This window comes from Bombina bombina, chromosome 1 (assembly GCF_027579735.1).
Source record: "Bombina bombina isolate aBomBom1 chromosome 1, aBomBom1.pri, whole genome shotgun sequence".
NCBI classification, from domain to species: Eukaryota; Metazoa; Chordata; class Amphibia; order Anura; family Bombinatoridae; genus Bombina; species Bombina bombina.
The window spans coordinates 97,900,630-97,925,064 of NC_069499.1; the positions used below are offsets into that span (position 1 = coordinate 97,900,630).

Here is a 24,435-nt window from a genome sequence, read left to right on the forward strand (position 1 = left end):
ATTACTAAGTCTTGACTAGAAAACATGACTGAAACATACCTTAAAGCAGTTAAGCCTGCAAACTGTTCCCCCCAACTGAAGTTTTCCTGTACTCAACAGTCCTGCGTGGGAACACCAATGGATTTTAGTTACAAGGTGCTAAAATCATTTTCCTCTCAGCAGAATCTTCATCATTTTCTGCCTCAGAGTAAATAGTACAAACCGGCACTATTTTAAAATAACAAACTTTTGATTGAAGAAATAAAAAACTACAAACTAACACCACATTCCCTTTACACTCCCGTGGAGATGCTACTTGTTAGAGCGGCAAAGAGAATGACTGGGGGGCGGAGCCTGAGGGGAGCTATATGGACAGCTCTGCTGTGTGCTCTCTTTGCCACTTCCTGTAGTGATTGAGAATATCCCACAAGTAAGGATGAATCCGTGGACTGGATACAATGTAAGAGAAAAGGGACTTTTTGTGTATGTTATAGTCACCTTTATATTGTTTTAAAGCAGGTTTTCATAAGATAGGAAACAAAACATATGAAGCCAAAGGAAAAGTAAAATGGCAGATAAAAAAGGGGGTGACTGGTCAATATGTCTGAATGCAGGTTTTTTTGCTTTTTTTTAACTTTAATACCATGAAAATATATTTTTGAGAGATTTTATAATTAACAACAGTGTTCTCCCGAGGGCCTATTTAGTGAATGCACCACCCAGCTGATTTTACTGAGCATTCAGCTAAAAATTAAGATAATCTTAAAGGGATATTATAGTCAAAATTAAACTTTCATGATTCAGATAGAGCAGGCAATTTTAAGTAACTTTCTAATTTATTCCTATTATCAATTTGTTTTCGTTCTCTTCTTATCTTTATTTTAAAAAGCAGGAATATAAAGCTTAGGAGCCGGACCATTTTTGGTTTAGAACTTGGGTAGCGCTTGCTGATTGGTGTCTAAATGTAGCCAACAATCAGCAAGCCCTACCCAGGTGCTAAACCAAAAATGGGCCGGCTCCTAAGCTTACTTTCCAGCTTTTTTAAATAAAGACAGCAAGAGAACGAAAAAAAATTGATAAGAGTAAATTAGAAAGTTGCTTTAAATTGCATGCACTATCTGAATCATGAAAGTTTATTTTTGACTAGACTATCCCTTTAAAACTAAAATGAGCTAACATTAAATATTTTTAATGTTTGTTGCACAAATTATCATTAAATAAATTTTTGTTAAATTATGCAATTAATTTGTGATTCAGATAGAGCATGTAATTTTAAGCAACTTTCTAATTTACTCCTGTTATCAATTTTTCTTCGTTCTCTTGCTAAGGCATCTAAGCTAAGGAGCCAGCCAATTTTTAGTTCAGATCACTGGACAGCACTTGCTTATTGGTGGGTGAATTTATCCACCAATCAACAAGAACAACCCAGGTTGTTCACCAAAAATGGTCCGGCATCTAAACATACATTCTTGCTTTTCAAATAAAGATACCAAGAGAATGAAGCAAATGTAATAATAAGAGTGAATTAGAAAGTTGCTTAAAATTGCATGCTCTATCTGAATCACGAAAGAAAAAATTTGAGTACAGTGTGCCTTTAAGTAAGGTTTATAAATAACAGAAAATGTTGTTATGATATTGCAAAGTATTACACTACCCCCACTGGCTACTTTATAATGCTACCCGGCAGGCAAACTTTTCTCTTGAGAACACTGAAAAATTTGAAACTTTTAACCACTACAATGAACATTTAGATAATGGGATTTCATAGTTTTAAATTGTGATTTGAACTTTAGTTTTTAAACAAAATAAAAAATGATTTTTTTAACATGTAAAACTAAGCATGTGCAAGAACTTAAAAGCTGAACAAAATCGAACAGGCAAAAAAAACAACCAAAAAAAACATACCTCTCAAAACAGACACAAAAATGTATTTCAAACAAGAATTTGAAAATGTAAAAAGAAAAAGAATAATTTGGCAACTGGTGGAAATGGGTTTTCTGACTGATTGAAATAGCAAGTGTTAAATTGTTCCCAACAATCACAGTGGCTGCAGTAAGTCAGACACTTACTCCTTTGATATTAAAATGGGCCAAATACTTACATGAGTGTCTAATAAGTAGATATTTTTTTGTTTTATATACGCATATTTTAATATATATTTTATATCTTTATATCCTATTGGCTGTACTGCAAGGATGGCAGTGTATGAGCCATAAATCACAAGACACACTGATTTTTACAGAGTATGTCATGCGATGCTCCATACATGCGAGTAAGAAATTGCCTATGCTGGTTATATTTATATATCTGGAACAAACCACTATTTGTTTGTTCTTTCCTTTTGGGATCCACTTTTCTAAGGGACACAGCATCACATCATAGGAAGATATGCAGTGTGAATAAACATATATACAATGAACATATCCGTATTGTGTGCAAGGTCAAAATATTATATAATTGGGTGTTTTATTATTATTACAGTTTTATGTCCCAATAAACAGAATTCATACAGTAACAAACAATGCTGTCTACTTCCTTTGTAACAAAGCTGACAGCAATAAAACAGCTTTTCTTTTGAAAACAATAAGGCACAGTACTCAGACAGTGACACAGTCTACTAACGGACAAAACCAGCAATAACATAAACAGCAAATCTTTTCAAATTTGAACTTAAAGTCTGAAAAGTTTGCACCCACTAAGCTCGTTTACAGCATTAATACAAGGCCATGGTATAAGGACGACAGCACTGAACATAATAATTCTGATGGCAATGCTTTTGCTAAGCTAATGACTCACACCAGGCAGATTATTTAACCCCTTAATGACCACAGCACTTTTCCATTTTCTGTCCGTTTGGGACCAAGGCTATTTTTACATTTTTGCGGTGTTTGTGTTTAGCTGTAATTTTCTTCTTACTCATTTATTGTACCCACACATATTATATACCGTTTTTCTCGCCATTAAATGGACTTTCTAAAGATACCATTATTTTCATCATATCTTATAATTTACTATAAAAAAAATTATAAAATATGAGGAAAAATGGAAAAAAAACACACTTTTTCTAACTTTGAGCCCCAAAATCTGTTACATATCTACAACCACCAAAAAACACCCATGCTAAATAGTTTCTAAATTTTGTCCTGAGTTTAGAAATACCCAATGTTTACATGTTCTTTGCTTTTTTTGCAAGTTATAGGGCCATAAATACAAGTAGCACTTTGCTATTTCCAAACCATTTTTTTCCAAAATTAGCGCTAGTTACATTAGAACACTAATATCTTTCAGGAATCCCTGAATATCCCTTGACATGTATATATTTTATTTTAGTAGACATCCCAAATTATTGATCTAGGCCCATTTTGGTATATTTCATACCACCATTTCACCGCCAAATGCGATCAAATACAAAAAATCGTTCACTTTTTCACAAACTTTCGGTTTCTCACTGAAATTATTTACAAACAACTTGTGCAATTATGGCATAAATGGTTGTAAATTCTTCTCTGGGATCCCCTTTGTTCAGAAATAGCAGACATATATGGCTTTGGCGTTGCTTTTTGGTAATTAGAAGGCCGCTAAATGCCACTGCGCACCACAAGTGTATTATGCCCAGCAGTTAAGGGGTTAATTAGGGAGCTTTTAGGGAGCTTGTAGGGTTAATTTTAGCTTTAGTGTAGTGTAGTAGACAACCCCAAGTATTGATCTAGGCACATTTTGGTATATTTCATGCCACCATTTCACCGCCAAATGCGATCAAATTAAAAAAAACTTAAATTTTTTAACAATTTTAGGTTTCTCACTGAAATCATTTACAAACAGCTTGTGCAATTATGGCACAAATGGTTGTAAATGCTTGTCTGGGATCCCCTTTGTTCAGAAATAGCAGACATATATGACTTTGGCGTTGCTTTCTGGTAATTAGAAGGCCGCTAAATCCTGCTGCGCCTCACACGTGTATTATGGCTAGCAGTGAAGGGGTTAATTAGGGAGTTTGTAGGGAGCTTGCAGGGTTAATTTTAGCTTTAGTGTAGAGATCAGCCTCCCATCTGACACATCCCACCCCCTGATCCCTCCCAAACAGCTCCCTTCCCTCCCCCACCCCACAATTGTCCCCGCCATCTTAAGTACTGGCAGAAAGTCTGCCAGTACTAAAATAAAAGGGTTTTAAAAAAATAAATACATTTTTTTTTTAGCATATTTACATATGCTACTGTGTAGGATCCCCCCCTTAGCCCCCAACCTCCCTGATCCCCCCAAAACCGCTCTCTAACCCTCCCCTCTGCCTTATTGGGGGCCATCTTGGGTGAGTTTGCAATAAAAAGTGCTTTTTTTTTGTTTTTGGTTTTTTTCTGTAGTGTAGCTTTGTAGCTTCCCCCCCCCCCACACACACACACAGACAAACCCCCACCACCTTGCTGATCGTTTTTTTTTTTTTTAATTATTTACATTTTTTTTAATTTTTTATTTCAGAATTTTCTGTAGTGTAGCGGTTCCCACCCGCTCCCTCCCCGTGCACGCGCCCGCCCCCACCCTCCCGTGCACGCGCCCGCCCCCACCCTCCCGTGCACGCGCGCGATGGCCGCCACCCGCCTCCCGGTCCGGCTCCCACCCACCAACGCAGTAAGCCACCGATCTCCGGTGCAGAGAGGGCCACAGAGTGGCTCTCTCTGCACCGGATGGCTTACAAAGGTTATTGCAGGATGCCTCCATATCGAGGCATCACTGCAATAACCGGAAAGCATCTGGAAGCGAGCAGGATCGCTTCCAGCTGCTTTCCACACTGAGGACGTGCAGGGTACGTTCTCAGGCATTAACTGCCTTTTTTCTGAGGACGTACCCTGCACGTCCTCAGTCGTTAAGGGGTTAAATAAAAAGTATTGAATACTTAAAATGAACACCTACACATTGCATTTAATATACTCTTATTCTGAAAAAATTAATAAAAAGTGAATTATTACTACATAAAACACGTTCACAATACAATATCAGAAACTATATAAATTCTGTCATTCACCCCTACACCTATATCCTGTGTCTCAGGTCAAACAGGGAAGAATTTTCTCAAGTAAAAAATGTCCGGCAGCACAGCAGTAAAATATAAAAGACTGCTTTATTCTTCACAAATGGCGAACATGTACAAACATGGGGTGAACGGCTGACGCGTTTCACGCCCCCTAGTGGCGCTTTTTGGGTTAAAGTCTTGTTTGATATTTTACTGCTGTGCTGCCGGACATTTTTTACTTTGGATTGCCATCGCAGTTGATTCACTGCGCCTCAGGCATTTCACCTAGTCACTGTGCTTGGAAGTTCAGGAGCTTTTGTTTCGGAAGCACTGATAACGTCATCCACTTGAGTTGTTCACTGGATGCCTACAAGTGGGTTAGGAGCGGCTGCTGCTACTACTGCCCTAAGTATTTTCTCAGTCTGAGGTGTCATTGCCATGTACTGTGTATCTGTAAGTCATGTTCTTAACACCATTTTCAAATAAATGAAAGGGACATGAAACCCAATTTTTTTTCTCTTTCTTGATTTAGATCAGTGCATACAATTTTAAATAACTTTCCAATTTACTTCTATTATGTAATTTGCCTAGCTCTCTTGTTATCCTTTGTTGCAAAGCATACCTAGGTAGGCTCCCTTTAAATGTTATAGAGCAAGGGCCATGAACACTGAAAAACATAAATTATGCTTACCTGATAATTTTATTTCCATCGTGGGGAGGAGAGTCCACGGCTTCACTCATTACTTGTGGGAATTAAGAACCTGGACATCAGGAGGCAGCAAAGACACCACAGCCAAAGGCTTAAATACCTCCCCCACCTCCCGCATTCCCCAGTCATTCTGCTGAGGGAACAAGGAATAGTAGGAGAAATATCAGGGTATAAATGGTGCCAGAAGAGCAAAAACTAAATTTAGGTCCGCCCACCGGAGCCGTGGACTTTCCTCCCCACGATGAAAATAAAATTATCAGGTAAGCATAATTTATGTTTTCCATCTAAAGGGGAGGAGAGTCCACGGCTTCATTCATTATTTGTGGGAGCAAATACCCAAGCTCTAGAGGACACTGAATGAAAAACGGGAGGGCAAAAAGAAGGTGGACCCTAATCTGAGGGCACCACAGCCTGTAAAACCTCTCACAAAACTGCTTCTGCCAAAGCAAAAACATCAAATTTGTAAAATGTTTTAAAAAGGTATGTAAGGAGGACCAGGTAGCCGCCTTACAAATCTGCTCCATAGAGGCCTCATTCTTCAAGGCCCAAGACGAAGCCACAGCTCTAGTCGAATGAGCCGTGATCCTCTGAGGAGGCTTATGTCCCGCTGTCTCATAGGCTAAGCGAATCATGCTCCTCAACCAAAAGGACAAAGAAGTTGAAGAGGCTTTCTGCCCCTTGCGCTTCCCTGCATACACCACAAAAAGAGATGTAGATTGTCTGAAATCCTTTGTAGCCTGAAGAGAAAACTTTAAGGCTCGAACCACGTTCAAATTATGAAGTAACCTCTCCTTAGGAGAAAAGGGGTTAGGACACAAAGAAGGAACTGCTATTTCCTGATTGATGTTACGGTTAGACACAACTTTGGGAAAAAATCCGAAACCAGTGCGAAGAACAGCCTTATCAGCGTGAAAGACCAAATAAGGAGGCTCAAATTGCAAGGCCACCCAGCTCAGAGACTCTGCGAGCCGATGCAATAGCCAAAAGAAAAAGAACCTTCCAGGAAAGAATCTTAATGTCAATAGAGTGCATAGGTTCAAATGGAACCCTCTGCAACACCCTCAGAACCAAGTTCAAGCTCCAAGGAGGAGCAGACTGTCTAAAAACAGGCCTGATTCTAGACAGGGCCTGAACAAAAGACTGAATATCTGGAAGCTCAGCAAGCCTCTTGTGTAACAAAACAGATAATGCCTAAATCTGTCCCTTCAAGGAACTGGCGGCAAGCCCCTTCTCCAGTCCATCCTGGAGAAAGGACAGAATCCTGGATACCTTCACCTTGTGCCAAGGATATCCATGCTTCTCACACCAGGACAAGTAGGTCCTCTCCACCTTATGATAGATGCGGCGAGTGACCAGCTTCCTGGCCTGAACGAGAGTATCAATCACTCTCTCAGAAAACCCTCTATTGGCCAAGACTAAGCATTCAATCTCCATGCAGTCAGCTTCAGAGACTCTAGATTTTGATGTTGTATCTGTATCAACAGATCCCTGCGTCAGGGTAACCTCCATGGAGGAGAACATGACATCCCCACCAGATCCGCAAACTACGTCCTCCGCGACCACGACAGAGCAATCAGAATAGCCGAAACTTGCTCCTGGTTGATGCGGGCCACTACACGAGGTAGAAGTGTCAATGGTGGAAAAATGTTAACTAGGTTGAACCCCCAAGGCACCGCTAAAGGCATCTATCAGCTCTGCCTTGGGATCCCTGGACCGTGACCCGTATATGGGTAGCTTGCAATTGAGTCTGGACGCCATGAGCTCTATCTCTGGCGTGCCCCATCTGAGACAAATCTCCGCAAACACCTTGGGATGGAGAGACCATTCCCCCGGATGGAAGGATTGCCTGCTGAGAAAATCCGCTTCTCAGTTGTCCACACCCAGAATGTGGATTGCTGAGAGCAAACAGCTGTGGGACTCTGCCAATTCCAATATCCGAGAAACCTCCCTCATTGCTAGGGAGCTTCTCGTCCCCCCCTGATGGTTGATGTAAGCCACCAAGGTAATATTGTCTGTCTGGAACCTGATGAAGCTGAACGACCCCAGAGGAGGCCACGCCTACAGAGCATTGTAGATTGCTCGAAGTTCCAGAATATTGATCGGGAGGAGAAACTCCTCTCGAGATCACTTTCCTTGATCCATCCTGGTACCCCACACAGCTCCCCATCCTGCCAGACTCGCGTCCGTGGTCATAATTTCCCAGGATGGTCTCAGGAAGGATGTCCCTTGGGACAGTTGTTCTGGGCAGATCCACCAAGAGAGAGAGTCCCTCGTCCAATCGTCCAGAGAAATCTGTTGGGATAGGTCTGTATGATCGCCGTTCCACTGTCTCAACATGCACAACTGAAGAGGTCTTAGATGGAACCTGGCGAATGGAATGACATCGATGCTGGACACAATCTTCCTGCATCGCTGATCTGTGAGAAATATCCTCATGGATATAGAATCTATTATCGTTCCCAGGAACTCCACCCTGTTGCTGGGAATCAGGGAGCTCTTTCCTGAGTTTATCTTCCAACTGTGAGATTGGAGTAAAAGAAGAAGGGCCCTTGAGTGATCCTCTGCGAGACTGAACGACGGAGCCTGAACTAGGATGTCGTCCAGATAGGGCGCCACAGCAATGCATCTGGATCTGGCTACTGCAAGTAGCACCCCCAGAACCTTTGTAAAGACTCTCGGGCTGTCGCCAGACTGAAGGAAAGGGCCACAAACTGGAAATGTTGGTCCAGAAATGCAAATCTCAGGAACCTGAAGTGATCCCTGTGGATTGGCACATGAAGGTAGGCATCCTTCAAGTCTATTGTCTTCATGAACTGCCCCTCTTGCCCTATAGGGGCATAATAGATCCGATTGCTTCCATTTTGAACGATGGAACAGCCAGAAACTTGTTTAAACATTTTAGGTTTAGAATCGGGCAGAACGTGCCCTCTTTCTTTGGGACCACGAAAAGGTTTGAATAGTACCCTAAACCCCTTTCTGCTGGGGGTACTGGTACAATAACTCAAAGAGAAGAGAGATCCCTCACGCATTCTAGAAAGGCGTCTCTCTTTTCTGGTCTGAAAGACAGATTTGACAGGAGGAATCTGCCCCTGGGCGGATGAGAACTGAACCCTATCCTGTATCCCTGGGCGATAACCTCCACAACCCAAGGGTCCTGAACATCCTGCAACCAGGCCTCTGAGAAGAGAGATAATCTGCCCCCTACTTGGTCCGGTGACCGGTCGGGGGTTGCCCCTTCATGCCGACTTTGTGTCGGCGGGCTTCTTGTTCTGCTTGGACTTATTCCAAGTCTGAGCTGGCTTCCAAGTGTCCTTGGACAGATCCGCTTTCGTGGTGGGCTGCTGGCATTGGGCCTTGTCCACACAAAAGGGACGAAAAGTAGATCCCATAAGCTTAACCTTCTTATCCTACGGTAGGAAAGCGCCCTTGCCTCCCATAACCATGGATATGATCGAGTCCAATCCTGGACCAAACAGGATCTTTCCCTGAAAGGGAAGGGATAGCAGTCTAGACTTAGAGGTCATGTCCGCAGACCACGACTTTAGCCACAGAGCCCTGCGAGCTAGTACGGAAAAACCTGATACCTTAGCAATCAGGAGAATGATTTGCATAATGGCATCAAAAATAAACGAATTAGCGATACTCAAGGCCTTAATTCTATCCTGTATCTCGTCAAGGGGAATCTCCCTCTCGTCCATGTCTGACAGAGATTCGCACCAATATGTCGCAGCTCCGGCTACTGCAACAACTGCCGCTACTGGCTGAAAAACAAACCCTGTGTGTTGAAACATTTTTCTTAACATGTTTTCTAACTTTTTATCCATGGGCTCTTTAAACGACGAACTATACTCAAGAGGAATTGTCGTCTGCTTTGCGAGTGTAGAGATAGCACCATCCACCTTAGGGACAGTCCCCCATAGCTCGAGCTGAGAGTCCAGGACGGGGAACAGCTTCTTAAAAGGAAGAAGGGGAAAAGGAAGAACCTAATCTCTCCCATTCATTCTTAATAATGTTAGCCTTCTTAACAGGAACTGGGAAGGTCTGAGGCAGCACCCTGTCCTCATATACTTTATCAAGCTTAGGGATCGAAGGTTCCTCCGGTAGTTTCGATTCCCGGAACCTCGAGAGTAGCAAGCACTTGCTTCAGCAAAAAGCGCAAATTTTCCATCCTAAACCTAAAGTCAGGCTCCTCCGCGGTCGGAGCTTTAGATGACAGACTCCGACCCAGAAGGAATGTCCTCCGAAGAATCGGAGTCGTCCTCGTTAGCAGATAATCTTTCTGAAATATCCATTGGAGTATATGACCCCTGGGTCGGATCGCCATAATTTACCCTATGCTTGCGTTTAGCAGAACTTGGTAAGGCACTAATCACCTTAGACACCGCCGTTTGCAGTTGATCCGCAAAATCTGGCTGCCAACAGATCTCCCCCGTATGAGAAATGGTCGTGCCCTGGGGCGCTGCATGTGTAATCGGAGATGAATGTAGGGAACGCACCTCACGGGACGGAGAACCCTCAGAGGTGGACGGCTCAGTAGTACTAGACATCTTATTCTTTCTAGATGTCGTAACCTTATCAAGGCATGTGGAACATAGTTGAGCAGGCAGATCTATCAGAACCTCCTCGCAATAAACACAGGTATGAGACTTTATTAAAGAGGGAGTACCCTCCAACGCGTCAGAGTCCTCCATAGCTTGCAGCTTTATTACGGACTAGATATATTATATGAAAAATGGCACCGTTATAACCTCCAATGTCCGGGGCACTCACCACCTCCTATGACCCGGACCACAGAAACCGTTTCGTCTCCTGCAACCGCCGGTCAAGCAGAGGAAGTCGATTAGGCCACACCTAATCAGAAGGAATGCCTCGCAGGACTACTTAAAACTAAAGTCCCATTCTGAAGAGTAATACCCTCCATAAGAGACTACTCTGAATCTTCCGACACTTCTCTGCCAACCTCCTGTGACGAAAGGCAAAGAATGACTGGGGGATGATAGAGGTATTTAAGCCTTTGGCCGGGGTGTCTTTGCCGCCTCCTAGTGGCCAGGTTCTTAATTCCCACAAGTAATAAATGAAGCCGTGGACTCTCCTCCCCTTTAGATAGAAATGGGTTAGTTTGATCTTCATAAACTTGTCTGTTAAAAGGACAGTAACATCAAAATTAAACTTAAATGGATTGGATAGCGCATGAAATTTAAACAGCATCCCAGATTACTTGTATTATTTATTTTACTTGGTTCTCTTGGTATCCCCTTTGTCAAAGAATAATCCTAGGCTAGCTCAAAAGCATGCACGTGTTTTTAGCAGTCAGTTTGCTTGCAACAATATTTATAGCAATATTATACATAGCTGCAAACACTGCCACCATAGAATGTTAAAGACACGTGCATAAGCTCCTATCAGTCTGCCTAGGTTTACATTTCAACAAACAATACCAAGACAAAAATAAATAAATTGGAAAGTTGTTTAAGGTTTCATTTTGACTTTACTGTCCCATTAACCAAACATTTCAATTCTAACACGCAGTATATTGATCATGCTTATGTGAGGAACTTTTAAAGAGATACAGTATACAACAGAAGTGAGGAGACCCCAGTGCACTATCACTTAAATGTCAAATTATTCAAAATTGCATAATCTAACAGTAACTGCATTACGTCTAAGTTTTACAGTAGGGTATTTGCTCTTATGTAAAATTAAAAACTAACAGTTTAGATTTACTATATTAAAAATAAGGGGCCCCAAAGCAGGAAATCAATGCAACAAAAGTCAGTGCACGTTTCATTACGGAGTTTCAAATCTTTAATTTTTTTTTTGTCCACCTTTAATTTTTGGTGACAGACTCAATCCTCCTTGGCATGGAGGAAACCAGTGTCGTACAAATTTCTGGAGAGATGTTCTGCCCTTCTTCCGAGATAATTTTTTCAGCTGCTCTTTGCTGGAGGGATTGTGTTGCTCTACCATTCTCTTTAAAATACCCCAAAGGTGTTCTACTGGATTCAAGCCAGGTAACATACTAGGCCAGGTCATAGTTTTCACTTGTTTCTCCTTTAAAAACTCCTTTGTGATTTTTGCAGTGTGCTTTGGATCGTTATCATGCTGGAGTATTCGTCCTCTGCCAAACTTCTGGAGACTGGGAGTCATCTTGTCAGCCAGTATTTTGGTATATTCCAGGCATTCATGGTGCCATCTATAAATGTCATCTCCCCAACACCTTTTGGAGTCATGCAGCCCCATGTCGTCACACTCCCACCTCCATGATTCACTGTTGGGACTATGCATTCACTGTTATAATCCTGACCAGGTTCACACCAAACATGCTGCACTCCATCTAAGCTGAAAAATTGTATCTTGGTCTTGGCCATCTTACCAAATAATGTGCTCCCAGTATTCATCAGGCATTTCATGTTGTTTAGCAAAGTTTAATCTTGCAGTTTTGTGCCGAAGAGCAAGCAAGGGTTTTTTCCTTGGATGCTGTCCATAGAAGTTGACATTATGCAATGTCCTTAGCACTGTCTGAGCTGTCACAGAAACTCCAATTTCTATCGATAATCCCTGAGCCAAATCTGAAGCACTTGCCTTGATGCAAATCTTAAGCACTTGCCTGTTTTTCAGAGCTAGATTGTGCAAGTAGCGCACTGTCTGTGGGGTCATTTTAGGAGCAAAATCAAATATAAGTATCCAGCACAGGGACCCAAGAGGAAGGAGACCAAATGCAAGCAACTGCTAACTAGTTATATTACTAAGAAAAGTTTGGGTTGTTTCCCATGTCTAGGCTGCAGTAACTGTGGGTCTATTATCAAAAGTCCTCACTTTCTTCACCCACACACTGGTCACAAATTTATATACAAAGATTTTTTCACTTGCAATACCAAATTTGTTGTTTACCTGATTAAGTACCCATGTGGGCGTGTCTATGTGGGCGAGTCCACGAGACGTGTGGGTGATCGCATCACAGAACACAAAAGTAACAGGTGCAAAGTCTATTCTGCCCCAGTTGCCCATCATTTTTTATCTGCAGGCCACCAGGTGAATCAGCTTAGGTTCCAGGTTATCGAACAAATCCATACACGCAGACGGGGTGGTAATAAAGAGTTGCTGCTTAAGCAGCAAGAGACATTCTGGATTTTTAAACTTGATACCCTGGAACCTAAGGGGATGAATAGGGAGATTGATTGGACACCATTCAATTAAATTAATATCTCTCTATTATTCTTTGTAACTTATCTCAATATGTTGCTTTTTCACTTTTTTGTATTATAGATGCAATTGAGTATTGTTCAATCTGAGTTGAGGATGTGGATTCTGAAGTAGCTGTATTTTGAAGCCATACAAGTACTTTTTTCATGCTGTATAATAGAAATAATAATCTATTGTATTTAGCTTAACTATATTGTTACCAATTGTTTGTGTTCTTACATACCATTTTTTTTGCACATGACATAAATAGGATAAATTAATAAGATTGAGTGCAACTTATGTATACTTAGGCCTCTATGTTGTTTTTAATTCTTATGCTTTACACACATTGTACACAAGAGGGAACCAAACTCATCTTATTGATTGTTTTGAGAATGTAAGGGTTAACTCCCAGGTACCTGCCTATAAAGCCAAGGTGTGTAATGATTGTTTTTACCACATGATTAAGGGGCACTGGCCCCAAAATGTCGTGACACTGTCTGTTCCTGTTGTTTGAAACAATAAAATTGAGGATTTTCTAAGGAGATCATTCTGTTTGGTTCTTATATGGTCATTTTAGGAGGACAGCCACTGCGGCTCTGATTTTAGGCAATGTGTATCGATCTATACCTCCTGATTACTGCTTTTTAGTTGGTCACCAATCTTCCTGTATCCTTTTCCATCTTTGTGAAGTCTCACAATAAGATTTTTCTGCATCTGGAACACTACATAGCAGGAAATAGAGCTGCCATTTAGTGCTCTTGCAAATGGCTCACATGCTTGCAAAACTACTGCAATATAGTGCTCCAGAAATGGGTCAGTTCCTAAGCATACGTCCCTGCTATTCAACAAAAAATAACAAGAGAACAAAAAAAACCTGATAAAAGAAGTAAATTAGAAAGTTGTTTAAAATGGCATGCTCTATCTGAATCATGAAAAAAAATTGGGTTTCCTATCCCTTTCATTTCATTCAAAGCAACTAATTCTGTTTGAAAATAAGTTATTGTTTCATTCCACAGTAACACTCACCTGTAGTATGCGAGTTGCTTTTTGCTTGTAGTCTGCCATTTCCTGCTTCAGTGATTCCACCGATGCCTTTGCAGATTTAAGCTGCATCTGGAGGTCATCGCTCTTTCTTTTCTCTTCGATGTGCTTTCTCTCTGCGACAACCACAGCTTCAGCCAGATTCTGACGTTCCCCCTCAATTTTACTCAGACGCGTTGCAAACTCATTCTGAAAGCACAACCATTTGTAACTAAGTTATTCCACCCAATAGACACCTGGTAGACAAACAAAAATGTAACTACACAAATGAAAAAAAATATTACTCCTCAATTATCCAACTGATGGCTACCAGTAAATGAGTAAAACTGCATTATGTTTTCCAGTTGTAAACTGGTACCACAAAAACTCCAAAAAAACTATACATAGACAAGGGACATAATACTCCTATGCTAAATCACATGAAAGTGATGCAGCACAACTGTAAAACGCCGACAAGAAAATATCACCTGTGCATCTCTATGTAAAAAGGAAGATACTTAACCTCAAAAGTTCTTCAGCTCACCAGAATAAGTGCTGTGTAAACAGCTATACTTCAGCTGCTGTAAAGCTGTAAGCTGAAAAAATAAATAACCAATCAGCATCAGCAGTCCTGAGGTAATGCTTTGCTGTGATTTCATGAGATTTCACTGAAATTACACTCATGACATTTCCTAGAACTTACTCAAATTAAATAGGAAAATAGCATAACTGTTCCTGCACATGACAGATGCACACGCCCTAGCAAGACTTGGGACAAGCATGACTTGCTGCCCTTACAATGGGATGTCAATACTTACAATAGAAATGCTCAGGTGATATTTTAGTCAGCTTTTTACAGCTATGCTGCATGACTTTCAAGTGCTTCAACATTTGGGTATCATGTTCCTTTAAGAATAAAATACATAAAAATTCTCTCTACATTAAGTATAGTGTATCACTGCCTGCGTGTGCATAAGTATCTGTGTTTGTGTCTGTAGATACCTGTGTGTATCACTGCCTGCGTGTGCATAAGTATCTGTGTTTGTGTCTGTAGATACCTGTGTGTATCACTGCCTGCGTGTGCATAAGTATCTGTGTTTGTGTCTGTAGATACCTGTGTGTATCACTGCCTGCGTGTGCATAAGTATCTGTGTTTGTGTCTGTAGATACCTGTGTGTATCACTGCCTGCGTGTGCATAAGTATCTGTGTTTGTGTCTGTAGATACCTGTGTGTATCACTGCCTGCGTGTGCATAAGTATCTGTGTTTGTGTCTGTAGATACCTGTGTGTATCACTGCCTGCGTGTGCATAAGTATCTGTGTTTGTGTCTGTAGATACCTGTGTGTATCACTGCCTGCGTGTGCATAAGTATCTGTGTTTGTGTCTGTAGATACCTGTGTGTATCACTGCCTGCGTGTGCATAAGTATCTGTGTTTGTGTCTGTAGATACCTGTGTGTATCACTGCCTGCGTGTGCATAAGTATCTGTGTTTGTGTCTGTAGATACCTGTGTGTATCACTGCCTGCGTGTGCATAAGTATCTGTGTTTGTGTCTGTAGATACCTGTGTGTAGATACATAAGCCTCTCACTGATAATCTTGAGAGGTCTGCAAAAATAAATATTAACAAGCTAGAACGACGATTCTGAAAGGCCAGACAAAAATCAGACAACAAGCAACAGCCCCAAACATTTTGGGCTCTAAGACATAACTTTCTATACAGAATTATTTACTCACTCCTGCAATAGTACAAGAATTGCTTATTATTTTGGGTGGCTTCTTCTATAAAGGATATGTATTTATGCCATTTGTTCAGACCTGCATTTGTTTGTAGCCGTCTTGTTCCCTTTGAAGTGCTGACTCTGCTTCTCGAAACCTCTCCTGGGCAGTCTGCAGAGCCTGGCTGTGAAGGCTGCTCCCTTCACTGTGGTCCTGCAGGATTCTAAAAAGCAAGGCTGGATGTTAAAATCCTAGGTCTGATTTTTTTTTATGCTAGAAAAACTATTGGATGTTTTTGCACACATGGCCTATAAGGAAAAAAATTGCAATTTTACATTTAAAATACCAAATACATATTCAATCCCTTAGTTGCCAAGATGTCTCTAATATTTTGCAATAGCTACATTTAGCCACCAATCAGCAAGCACTACCCAGGTTCTGAACCAAAAATGGTGCGGCTCCTAAGCTTATAGTCTTGCTTTTTCAAATAAAGATACCAAGAGAACGAAGATTGATCATCTGAATCATGAAATAAATAAATTGGGGTTTCATATCCCATTAAAACAGATTTTAACGGCAGATAAGAACCATAGGCCCAGCAAGTCTGCCTCGTATTTCCTGAAAGTTTAAAAACTTATCTATTTGCTTATCCCAGGCATTCTTAAAGTCACCCACAGTGTTTACATTACCACTGCTTGTGGAAGTTTATGCCATGAATCAATCACCCTTTCAGTAAAGAATATACTACCCTCCAGCTTGAGATCATGACCTCTTGTTGTTGAAATTTTACTTTATGTAAAATACTCACAGCCTCAACTTTACTATTGACCTTGACAACAACTACATCTTTTACAAGAAGCATTTTTTGCCATGCTACTATTCAAAACTGAGTACCTGTGTGCTATCCAATTTTGGCTGGAATGTCCCTTTAATTAAGGATATTACAACTAACACACATAACCATAAGAAGATCACAGAGCATTTGGAGACACATTAGAACATAATTTAAAGGGATTTGGAAAACAAAATTAAACTTGTACGATTGAGACAGAACATGCAAATGTTTTAAAACGTAAACATGACATGGGAACAATATGGTAGCAGTGTTTGTAACTATGTTTTACATAAAGTCATATGCCTGCTCCTGAGCCTACCACGCAGCACAGCCTGGTTAATCCTGAGCACACTGTTTCTTGCAACACTAAAATTATACCAGAATTTAGACTGTGTAAGTGCATGAAACGTAATTAATGTGAAATAACAAAACCAGCACTAAGTAGCCACTGAGAGCACGCCATAGGCGATACTGCAGTAGCAAAAATAACAATACTGATAAGAGACATGTGAGCAAACAGTTATGTACCTAGACTTCTCACTCTGCAGAGATTCCAGAGCGTCCGTACGACTTCTGAGCAACTGGTCAGCTTCTTGCAGCCGCACTTTCAGCACAGCCAGCTGGGAATCCTTTGCAGACACAGCCTCGGACAGATCGTCAACTTGTGCTTGAAGCTCTCTCACCGTGCGATCACTTTTTGAATTGCTGCTGTTCCATTTCTCTATTCTCGCTTGTGCCTCATTCAAAGCTTTAATAACAAAGCAATATTAATTCTTTAAAAGCAGATAAAAATGTCACTTAATGATTTGTAAAACTACTAGAAAACCCCTGTAGAATGTTTAAGGAATTTCAGAGAAAAATTATTTTTTGTTATCACTCTATTTAAATAGAATTACAGTGTTTGTTTGTTTTATTTACCTATATTTTTTAGTAGACAACGCAAGGTATTGATCTAGGCCCATTTTGGTATATTTTACGCCACTGCTTCACCGCATAATGCAATCATATTAAAAAAAAATTGTTAACTCTTTCACTGAAATTATTTACAGAACGTGTATGCAATCATAACACAATTCGTTGTAAAAGCTTCTCTGGGATCCCCTTTGTTCAGAAATAGATGACATGAGTGGCTTTGCCTTTGCTTTTTGGTCATTAGAAAGCTGCTAATGGTAGCTGTGCACCACACTTCTAAAATTCCCGGCTGTTAAGGGGTTAATCAGGAAGCTTGTAAGGTTAAGTTTAGCTGTAGTGTAGAGATTAACCTCCCAGCTAACACCTCCCACCCCTGATCCCTACCTGAAACCTCTCAAACAGCTCTCTTACCTCCCTCAATCCCCATTAATTAAACCTCCTACTGAAATTCTATTGGCTGATTTGAATAGCCAATAGAATTTCAGTAGCTCTCATCCTATAGGCTGATTTGAATTTGAAGAATCAAATCAGCCAATAGGAATTCAAAAGACCCCATTTTTAATCGCGTCCCTTGAATTCACTATCCAGTGTACGGCGGCGATCGTACAAAGAGGATCCTCCACGCTCCATGGCTCCAGGGTCGCTGGTCTTCAGCTCCGCTCTCCACTCAATTGTGGGGGGGGGGGGGTTAGATTAGGGTGGGCATTTTGTAAAAGAGTTAAATGCCCTTTTAAGGGCAATGCCCAACAAATGCCCTTTTCAGGGCAATGGGTAGTTTAGGTTTTTTAGTGTTAGGTTTTTTATTTTGGGGGGTTTGGTGCGTGTGGGGTTTTACTGTTAGGGGGGTACTTTGTGTATTTTTAATGTAAAAGAGCTGATTATCTTGGGGCAATGCCGTGCAAAAACCCCTTTTAAGGGATACTGGTAGTTTATTCTTAGAGTAGGGGGTGCTTTTTTATTTTCATAGGGATTAGGTAAAAAAAAAAAAAAAATTGATAATTTTATTTTCTGTAATCTTAGATTTTTTTATTTAATGTAATTGTAGTTTAAAGGAACAGTCTACACCAGAATTTTAATTTTGACTAGACTGTCCCTTTAATTTATACTTGTTTATTTTTCATTTTTAAAGTAGTGTTAGTTTTTTTTATTTTAATAGTAACTTTAGTATTTTGTAATTTAGGTAATTTGGGTTCATTTAGGGAGTGTTAGGTTAGGGGGCTTCGTAATTTAATTATTTATTTCCGTTGTGGGCTTTGGCGGTTTAGGGGTTAATACTTTAATAGGTAGTTTGCATTGGGGGTTAATGGCGGATTAGGGGTTAATAGTTTAATTAGGTTGTTTGCGATGATGGGGTTGGCGGATATAGGGGTTAATACTTTATTGGTTGCGGTGTGGGTTTGATGGCAGATATAGGGGTTAAAACACTTTATTAGTTATTGCGGTGGGGGTTGGCGGTTGACAGGTAGATACTGCGCATGCGTTAGGTGTTAGTTTATTTTTGCAGGCAGTTTCGGGAGTTACGGTGCTCCCATACTCAACGCAAGGCCTGCTGCAGCTGCCTTAGTATGGCGAGGTGAAAATGGAGTAAGATTTCTCCATTTTCGCCACCTAAATCCTTGCGCTGAATAATAATAATATATGGATACCGATTTGCGACGCGGTCCCATGTTAGCTTATGGGAGTAAAAATTGCGGGCGCCGTGTGAAATATACGTGCGTAACTTGTATGCTACGCCGTATATGTAATACCAAAATCGCGTAAAAAACGGCATTGCCGGCTTTTGCGGGCGACGCTGCATATGTAGTGGGGCCCATGAAGTTTTAAGGCAATTTATTTTTATTTATTTTTTAATTATTTTTATTTTCTCAGTACCCCCAACCTCCCTGATCCCTCCCAAACAGCTCTATGACCCTCCACAATCTAACTAGTGTCCACCATCTAAGGTACTGGCAGCTATCTGCCAGTACCCCATTTTAATATATTTTTATCTATTTTCTGTAGTGCAGTGGCCCACCTACCCCCTACAAGAGAACACTTAGTAGGCCACTGAATTCAAAATAACATTTAATGGTTCATAAAGAGCAAGCAATTTAAAAAAAAAAACAAAAAAAAACACTTCCAAAATATACTTCTTTTATCAAAACGTGCACATTCTTTTTATATCCACAATTTCTGAGGTTCTAGCTCCTACTAAGCATATATAAAAGTGCACAGTATATACGTATATGCATTTTGTGATTGGCTAACTGCTGTCATATAATACAGGGTAGGGCAAATTAGATAAACTTTGAAATTTGCCAGAAAATATTCTACTGTGAATTTCAAGTTCAAAGTAAGTGATATTGTGTTGTCTATTTGTCAGTTATTCAGTTCTATTGTACCTAATGGTCCTTTAAAGGGATAGTAAACCCCCAAATTTTTATTTTATGATTCAGATAGAACATAACATTTAAACAACTTTCCAATTTAATTCTATTATCAAATTTGCTTCATTCTCTTGTTATCCATTGCTGAAGGGACAGCATTGCACTACTGACAGGAAGCTGAAAATATCTATTTAGCCAATCACAAGAGACAAATGTGTGCAGGCACCAATTAGCAGCAGCTCCCACTAGTGTATGATATGTGCGTATTCATTTTTTAACAAGGGATACTAAAAGAACAAAGCACATTTGAAAATAGAAGAGAATTTAAAAGTATCTTAAAATGACACGCTTTATCTGAATCATGCAAGTTTAATTTTGACTTTCCTATCCCTTTAAGCCAAATTCAGCATTAAAAAAAAATAATGTAACAGAATTTGCTTTTTGTCCTCTCTTTGGATTTTAAGAGGTGTTAAAGTCTCTTTAATTACCACATACAAAATATATGGTTTTAAGCTATTTAAAATTGCTACTATGGAAACAAAATGTGCACAATGTTACAGTCCTAAAGAGATAAAAAGCTTCAAGTATGGTAGCACAGCTTCATCATTATATTAACGGACAAGGAGATATAGCTGCTTTCACAAGAGAGAGAACGCCCTTTGAGTCAATATGTACAATGGTTCAACCGCCGGGCCATCTGGTTTCCCGTCTGTATAAGTTACTGTTGACAGGTAATGAAGAGACATTGCCCTCTTATACAGATGCATGGCAAACGGACCTTGATTTAAATATCACCTCAAAAGATTGGTTGCAGATCTTCAACAAAGCTAAGAAAGCATCGGTCTCTATGAGGCTACAAGAGATGCATTTTAAATTTTTAAGCCGATGGTATCTGACCCCACAAAGGTTACATAAGATTTATCCGCAGACAAATGGAGAATGTTGGAGGGGTTGTGGGGAACAGGGATCAATCATGCACATCTGGTGGACATGTCCACGAATTGGTGTATTCTGGGAGGCGGTCTTCCGAGAGTGCAGCCGACTTTTGAAAATGATCTTGCCTCCAAACCCCCATTACTTGATCTACCATGCCATGCCTAAGATAGTGATAGAAGCGAAACGTACCCTATTTCTTTTACTATTGAATTGCGCTAAGGGTTTAATCCCAAAGCATTGGAAATCAGTAAACGTGCCAAGCTTAAATGAGTAGAAGCATGGAGTTGGAGATCTGCTGGGTCTGGAGAGGTATCACTACCTTAGATCTGGAAGACTAGCTCTGCATGAACATATGGTCATGATATGGGAAGGCAAAAGCATATAATAGACCAAAGTAGAGACCGTTACTCTGATTAATACACTGTTGCGACTCCTGGAGGTGCACAGACTGACCTGCTACAGAGAGAATATCTTGGATAGAAAAATTTGTGAGAACTAATAATGTAATAAGTACATCACGTTATGTGACAGGAATAACTTGCCTATAATGATGGTTCCCTCCCTTATCCATCTCCCTCCATAACCCTTATTCATTCATGTTTTTTTCTTTTTTTTTTCTCTCTTCTTCCCCTCTCTTCTTCTTACTTTCCTCCCTTTCCTTTCTTTCTTCCTACTCTGTTTACAATCTGGGTATGACTTAATACCCAAGCTCAATTATAACTTTGAAAAGATTAATACACTCAAAAACTGTAATAATGCGCTGAAAGTTGAGAACAATGTACCAGATGTTTGAGCCAGGAGCATTGCTAAAACTATTGTTAATGCACTGTTTATGCAACTGAAACTCAGTTTAATGTTAAATATGCAGCTCCTGTTTATCTACCAAAGTTTGTTGATTATTTTTATGCTGGACATTCAATAAAGCTTTTTAAAAAAAAAAAAAAAAAAAAAAAAGCTTCAAGTATGTTATCTTATCTCCTTTGTTGTGGTCAACTTGCCACACATATAAACAAGCTCCTACATGGTCAGAACATGCAGGATCCACTGCAACCTCGTATGGGGTGTACATTATGTGATTATTGTTGCTTTAAACACTAAATATGTGTCTTTGGAGTTGTAGAGAAACTGTATAAATATTTGTAATTTTCTAATTAAAGGGATAGTCCATTCAGAAGTTAACTTTCATGATTCAGATAGGAAATGCAATTTTAAACGACTTTCCAATTTACTTTTATCATCAATTTTGCTTTGTCCTTTTGGTATTCTTTGTTGAAAGCAAAACATAGGTAGGCTCATATGCTAATTTCTAAGCCCTTGAAGGCCAGCTCTTATCTCACTGCTTTTTGACAGTTTTTTGACAGTTAGACAGTGCTAGTTCATGTGTTCCATATAGATAACATTGTGTTCACTCTCTTGGAGATAACGAGGAGTCAGAAGCGATTTGCTAAAATGCAAATCTGTCAAAAGAACTGAAAAAGGGGGGCAGCCTGAAGAGGCTTAGATACAAGGTAATCACAGAGGTAAAAAAAACAAAAAGTATATCAATATTACCGTGTTGGTTATGCAAAACTGGGGAATGGGTAATAAAAGGGATCATCTATCTTTTTAAACAATAACAATTCTGGAGTAGACTGTCCCTTTAAGATTTGATTAAAAGTCCCTAAAACAAAGTCAAAGTCAAACCCAAAAATAAGCAATGGTATGTTAGCCTGTTTTACAGGTATCCATGCATACAGGGATCAAATCCCAGCAATGCTGTTGAAGCTCAGTGCGCCGGCAATTGCTAAGCCTGTCGCAACCCTAATTAACGAATCCTTGGTGTCTGGATACATACCCAAACTCTGGAAAACTGCAAGAGTAGTGCCTATTCATAAAAGTGGGGAGTTAACCTTGGTTTCTAACTATCGTCCTATATCATTGCTCCCTGTATTGTCAAAAATCTTAGAAAAATGCGTCCATACGCATTTATGCGAGTATTATCAACTTTCTAACTATCTGACCCCTGATCAATCAGGTTTTAGACCAAATTACTCCACTACAACTGCCCTCCTAAAAGTTTGCAACGACATCCAAACTGGCATGGAACAAGGAGACCTAACTGGAGCTATTTTCCTTGATTTTGCAAAGGCTTTTGACACAGTGGACCATGACCTACTACTTCTCAAACTAAAAAACTCTGGTATTGCTGATCGCCCATTAACCTGGTTTAAACCATATGTATTGGATCGATCACAATATGTCTCTAACAGTGACTCTCTCCCTCTCCCAGTCACGTGTGGTGTTCCCCAAGGTTCCATTCACGGCCCCCTACTATTCACATTATTTATAAATGATTTGCCTAATGTCTGCAAATCCTCAACTGTACACATGTACGCAGACGACAAGGTAATCTATGCAAACAAATCTGATCTGCCGCAGCTTGAAGCAGTGCTCCAAGACCAGTTCACAGAGGTAGAAAAGTGGATCTCGAAAAACAAACTCTTCCTAAACACTGACAAAACGGTCACAATGATCTTTGGAACGGGACCTAAAATACAAAAATTACAAAATTCCCATCTTCGCATCAAAACAAAATCCAATTGCACGCTGACCGCAGTCCACTCTTTTAAATACTTAGGTATGTTGTTAGACCCCAATCTATCTTTTGGACTCCACATAGAAAAACTTGCCTCTAAACTTTATCCAAAACTAGGTGCCCTGTACAGAAACAAATCTTGCCTCAGCCCTACAGTAAAGGAAAAGATTGTACAGCAAATGCTGATGCCTATCTTGGATTATGGGGACATAGTATATGCACCTGCTCCGCAAACTCACCTTAATAAACTAAATACGTTATATAACTCGTTCTGCCGCTTTGTGATACAATGTAACTACAGGACCCACCATTGTGACTTGCTAAAAGAACTAAACTGGCTGTCGCTGGAATCCAGACGCACCCTCCATCTTTCCTGCCTTGTCTTTAAGAGCCTTTCTGGGAAGCTCCCACCCTACCTGAGCAGAATGCTCTCCCCTGCTATTGCCACCTCCTATAACCTCCGATCCAATAACAGCACATTATTTAGCTTGCCTCAATACAAAAAGAAAGCAGCTCGATCCTCCTTTTCCTACAGAGCGCCACAATTATGGAATGACCTCCATCACACTTTAAAAACTTCCCCAAGCCTAAAATCCTTTAAGAGATCCCTCTATACATACCTCAAAACAGAATGCTCCTGTCATGGTTGATTAAATATTTCGTACCTGCTCTATGTTAAATGTTTGCATATATTGTGTATTATTATTGTTTTTGTATTTTATTGTACCCTATTGTATCAATGCAATGTTTTGTGATCCCAGGACATACTTGAAAACGAGAGAAATCTCAATGTATCCTTCCTGGTAAAATATTTTATAAATAAATAAATAAAATACAGACTGGTCTCATGATGAGATAGATAGGTATTCTATTGTCATCATACAGAAACCTGGATGATGTAAGGTGTTTGGGGTTTTGTTTTATGGGTTTTTTAACAGGATTTAAAAAATATATTAGCTATTAATTATGTTGTTGAAGTGGACTTTAACAGTGTTTAGGTGCTTTTGTTTGAGAAAGTTGATGAGTCTCCACCCTCAAATTAAAATGAATGGCCAATAAGAACCCTTGGATGCTGCACATGACCAGAAGTGCTACTACAGCAGCAAATGATCTGATGAATGTCAGCATCTTGGCCCCTGTGCAGAGATTTTACTGTTCTACCCAGAGTCATTTATTCACAAGTTCATTGTCTGGAG

The 24,435-nt window shown here is 40.1% G+C and overlaps 1 protein-coding gene across 1 annotated transcript in view; it reads right to left on the reverse strand.

The window, feature by feature from the left end:
- Positions 1-24,435, reverse strand: part of GOLGA5 (golgin A5) — a 76,907-nt gene that overhangs the window by 37,216 nt on the left and 15,256 nt on the right. Inside the window, exons 4-6 of the mRNA XM_053697540.1 lie at positions 16,979-17,198; positions 15,715-15,838; positions 13,905-14,108 (exon numbers count right to left, since the gene is read on the reverse strand). Coding sequence (XP_053553515.1) covers positions 13,905-14,108; positions 15,715-15,838; positions 16,979-17,198 — 548 coding nt within the window. The remainder of the gene's footprint in view (positions 1-13,904; positions 14,109-15,714; positions 15,839-16,978; positions 17,199-24,435) is intronic.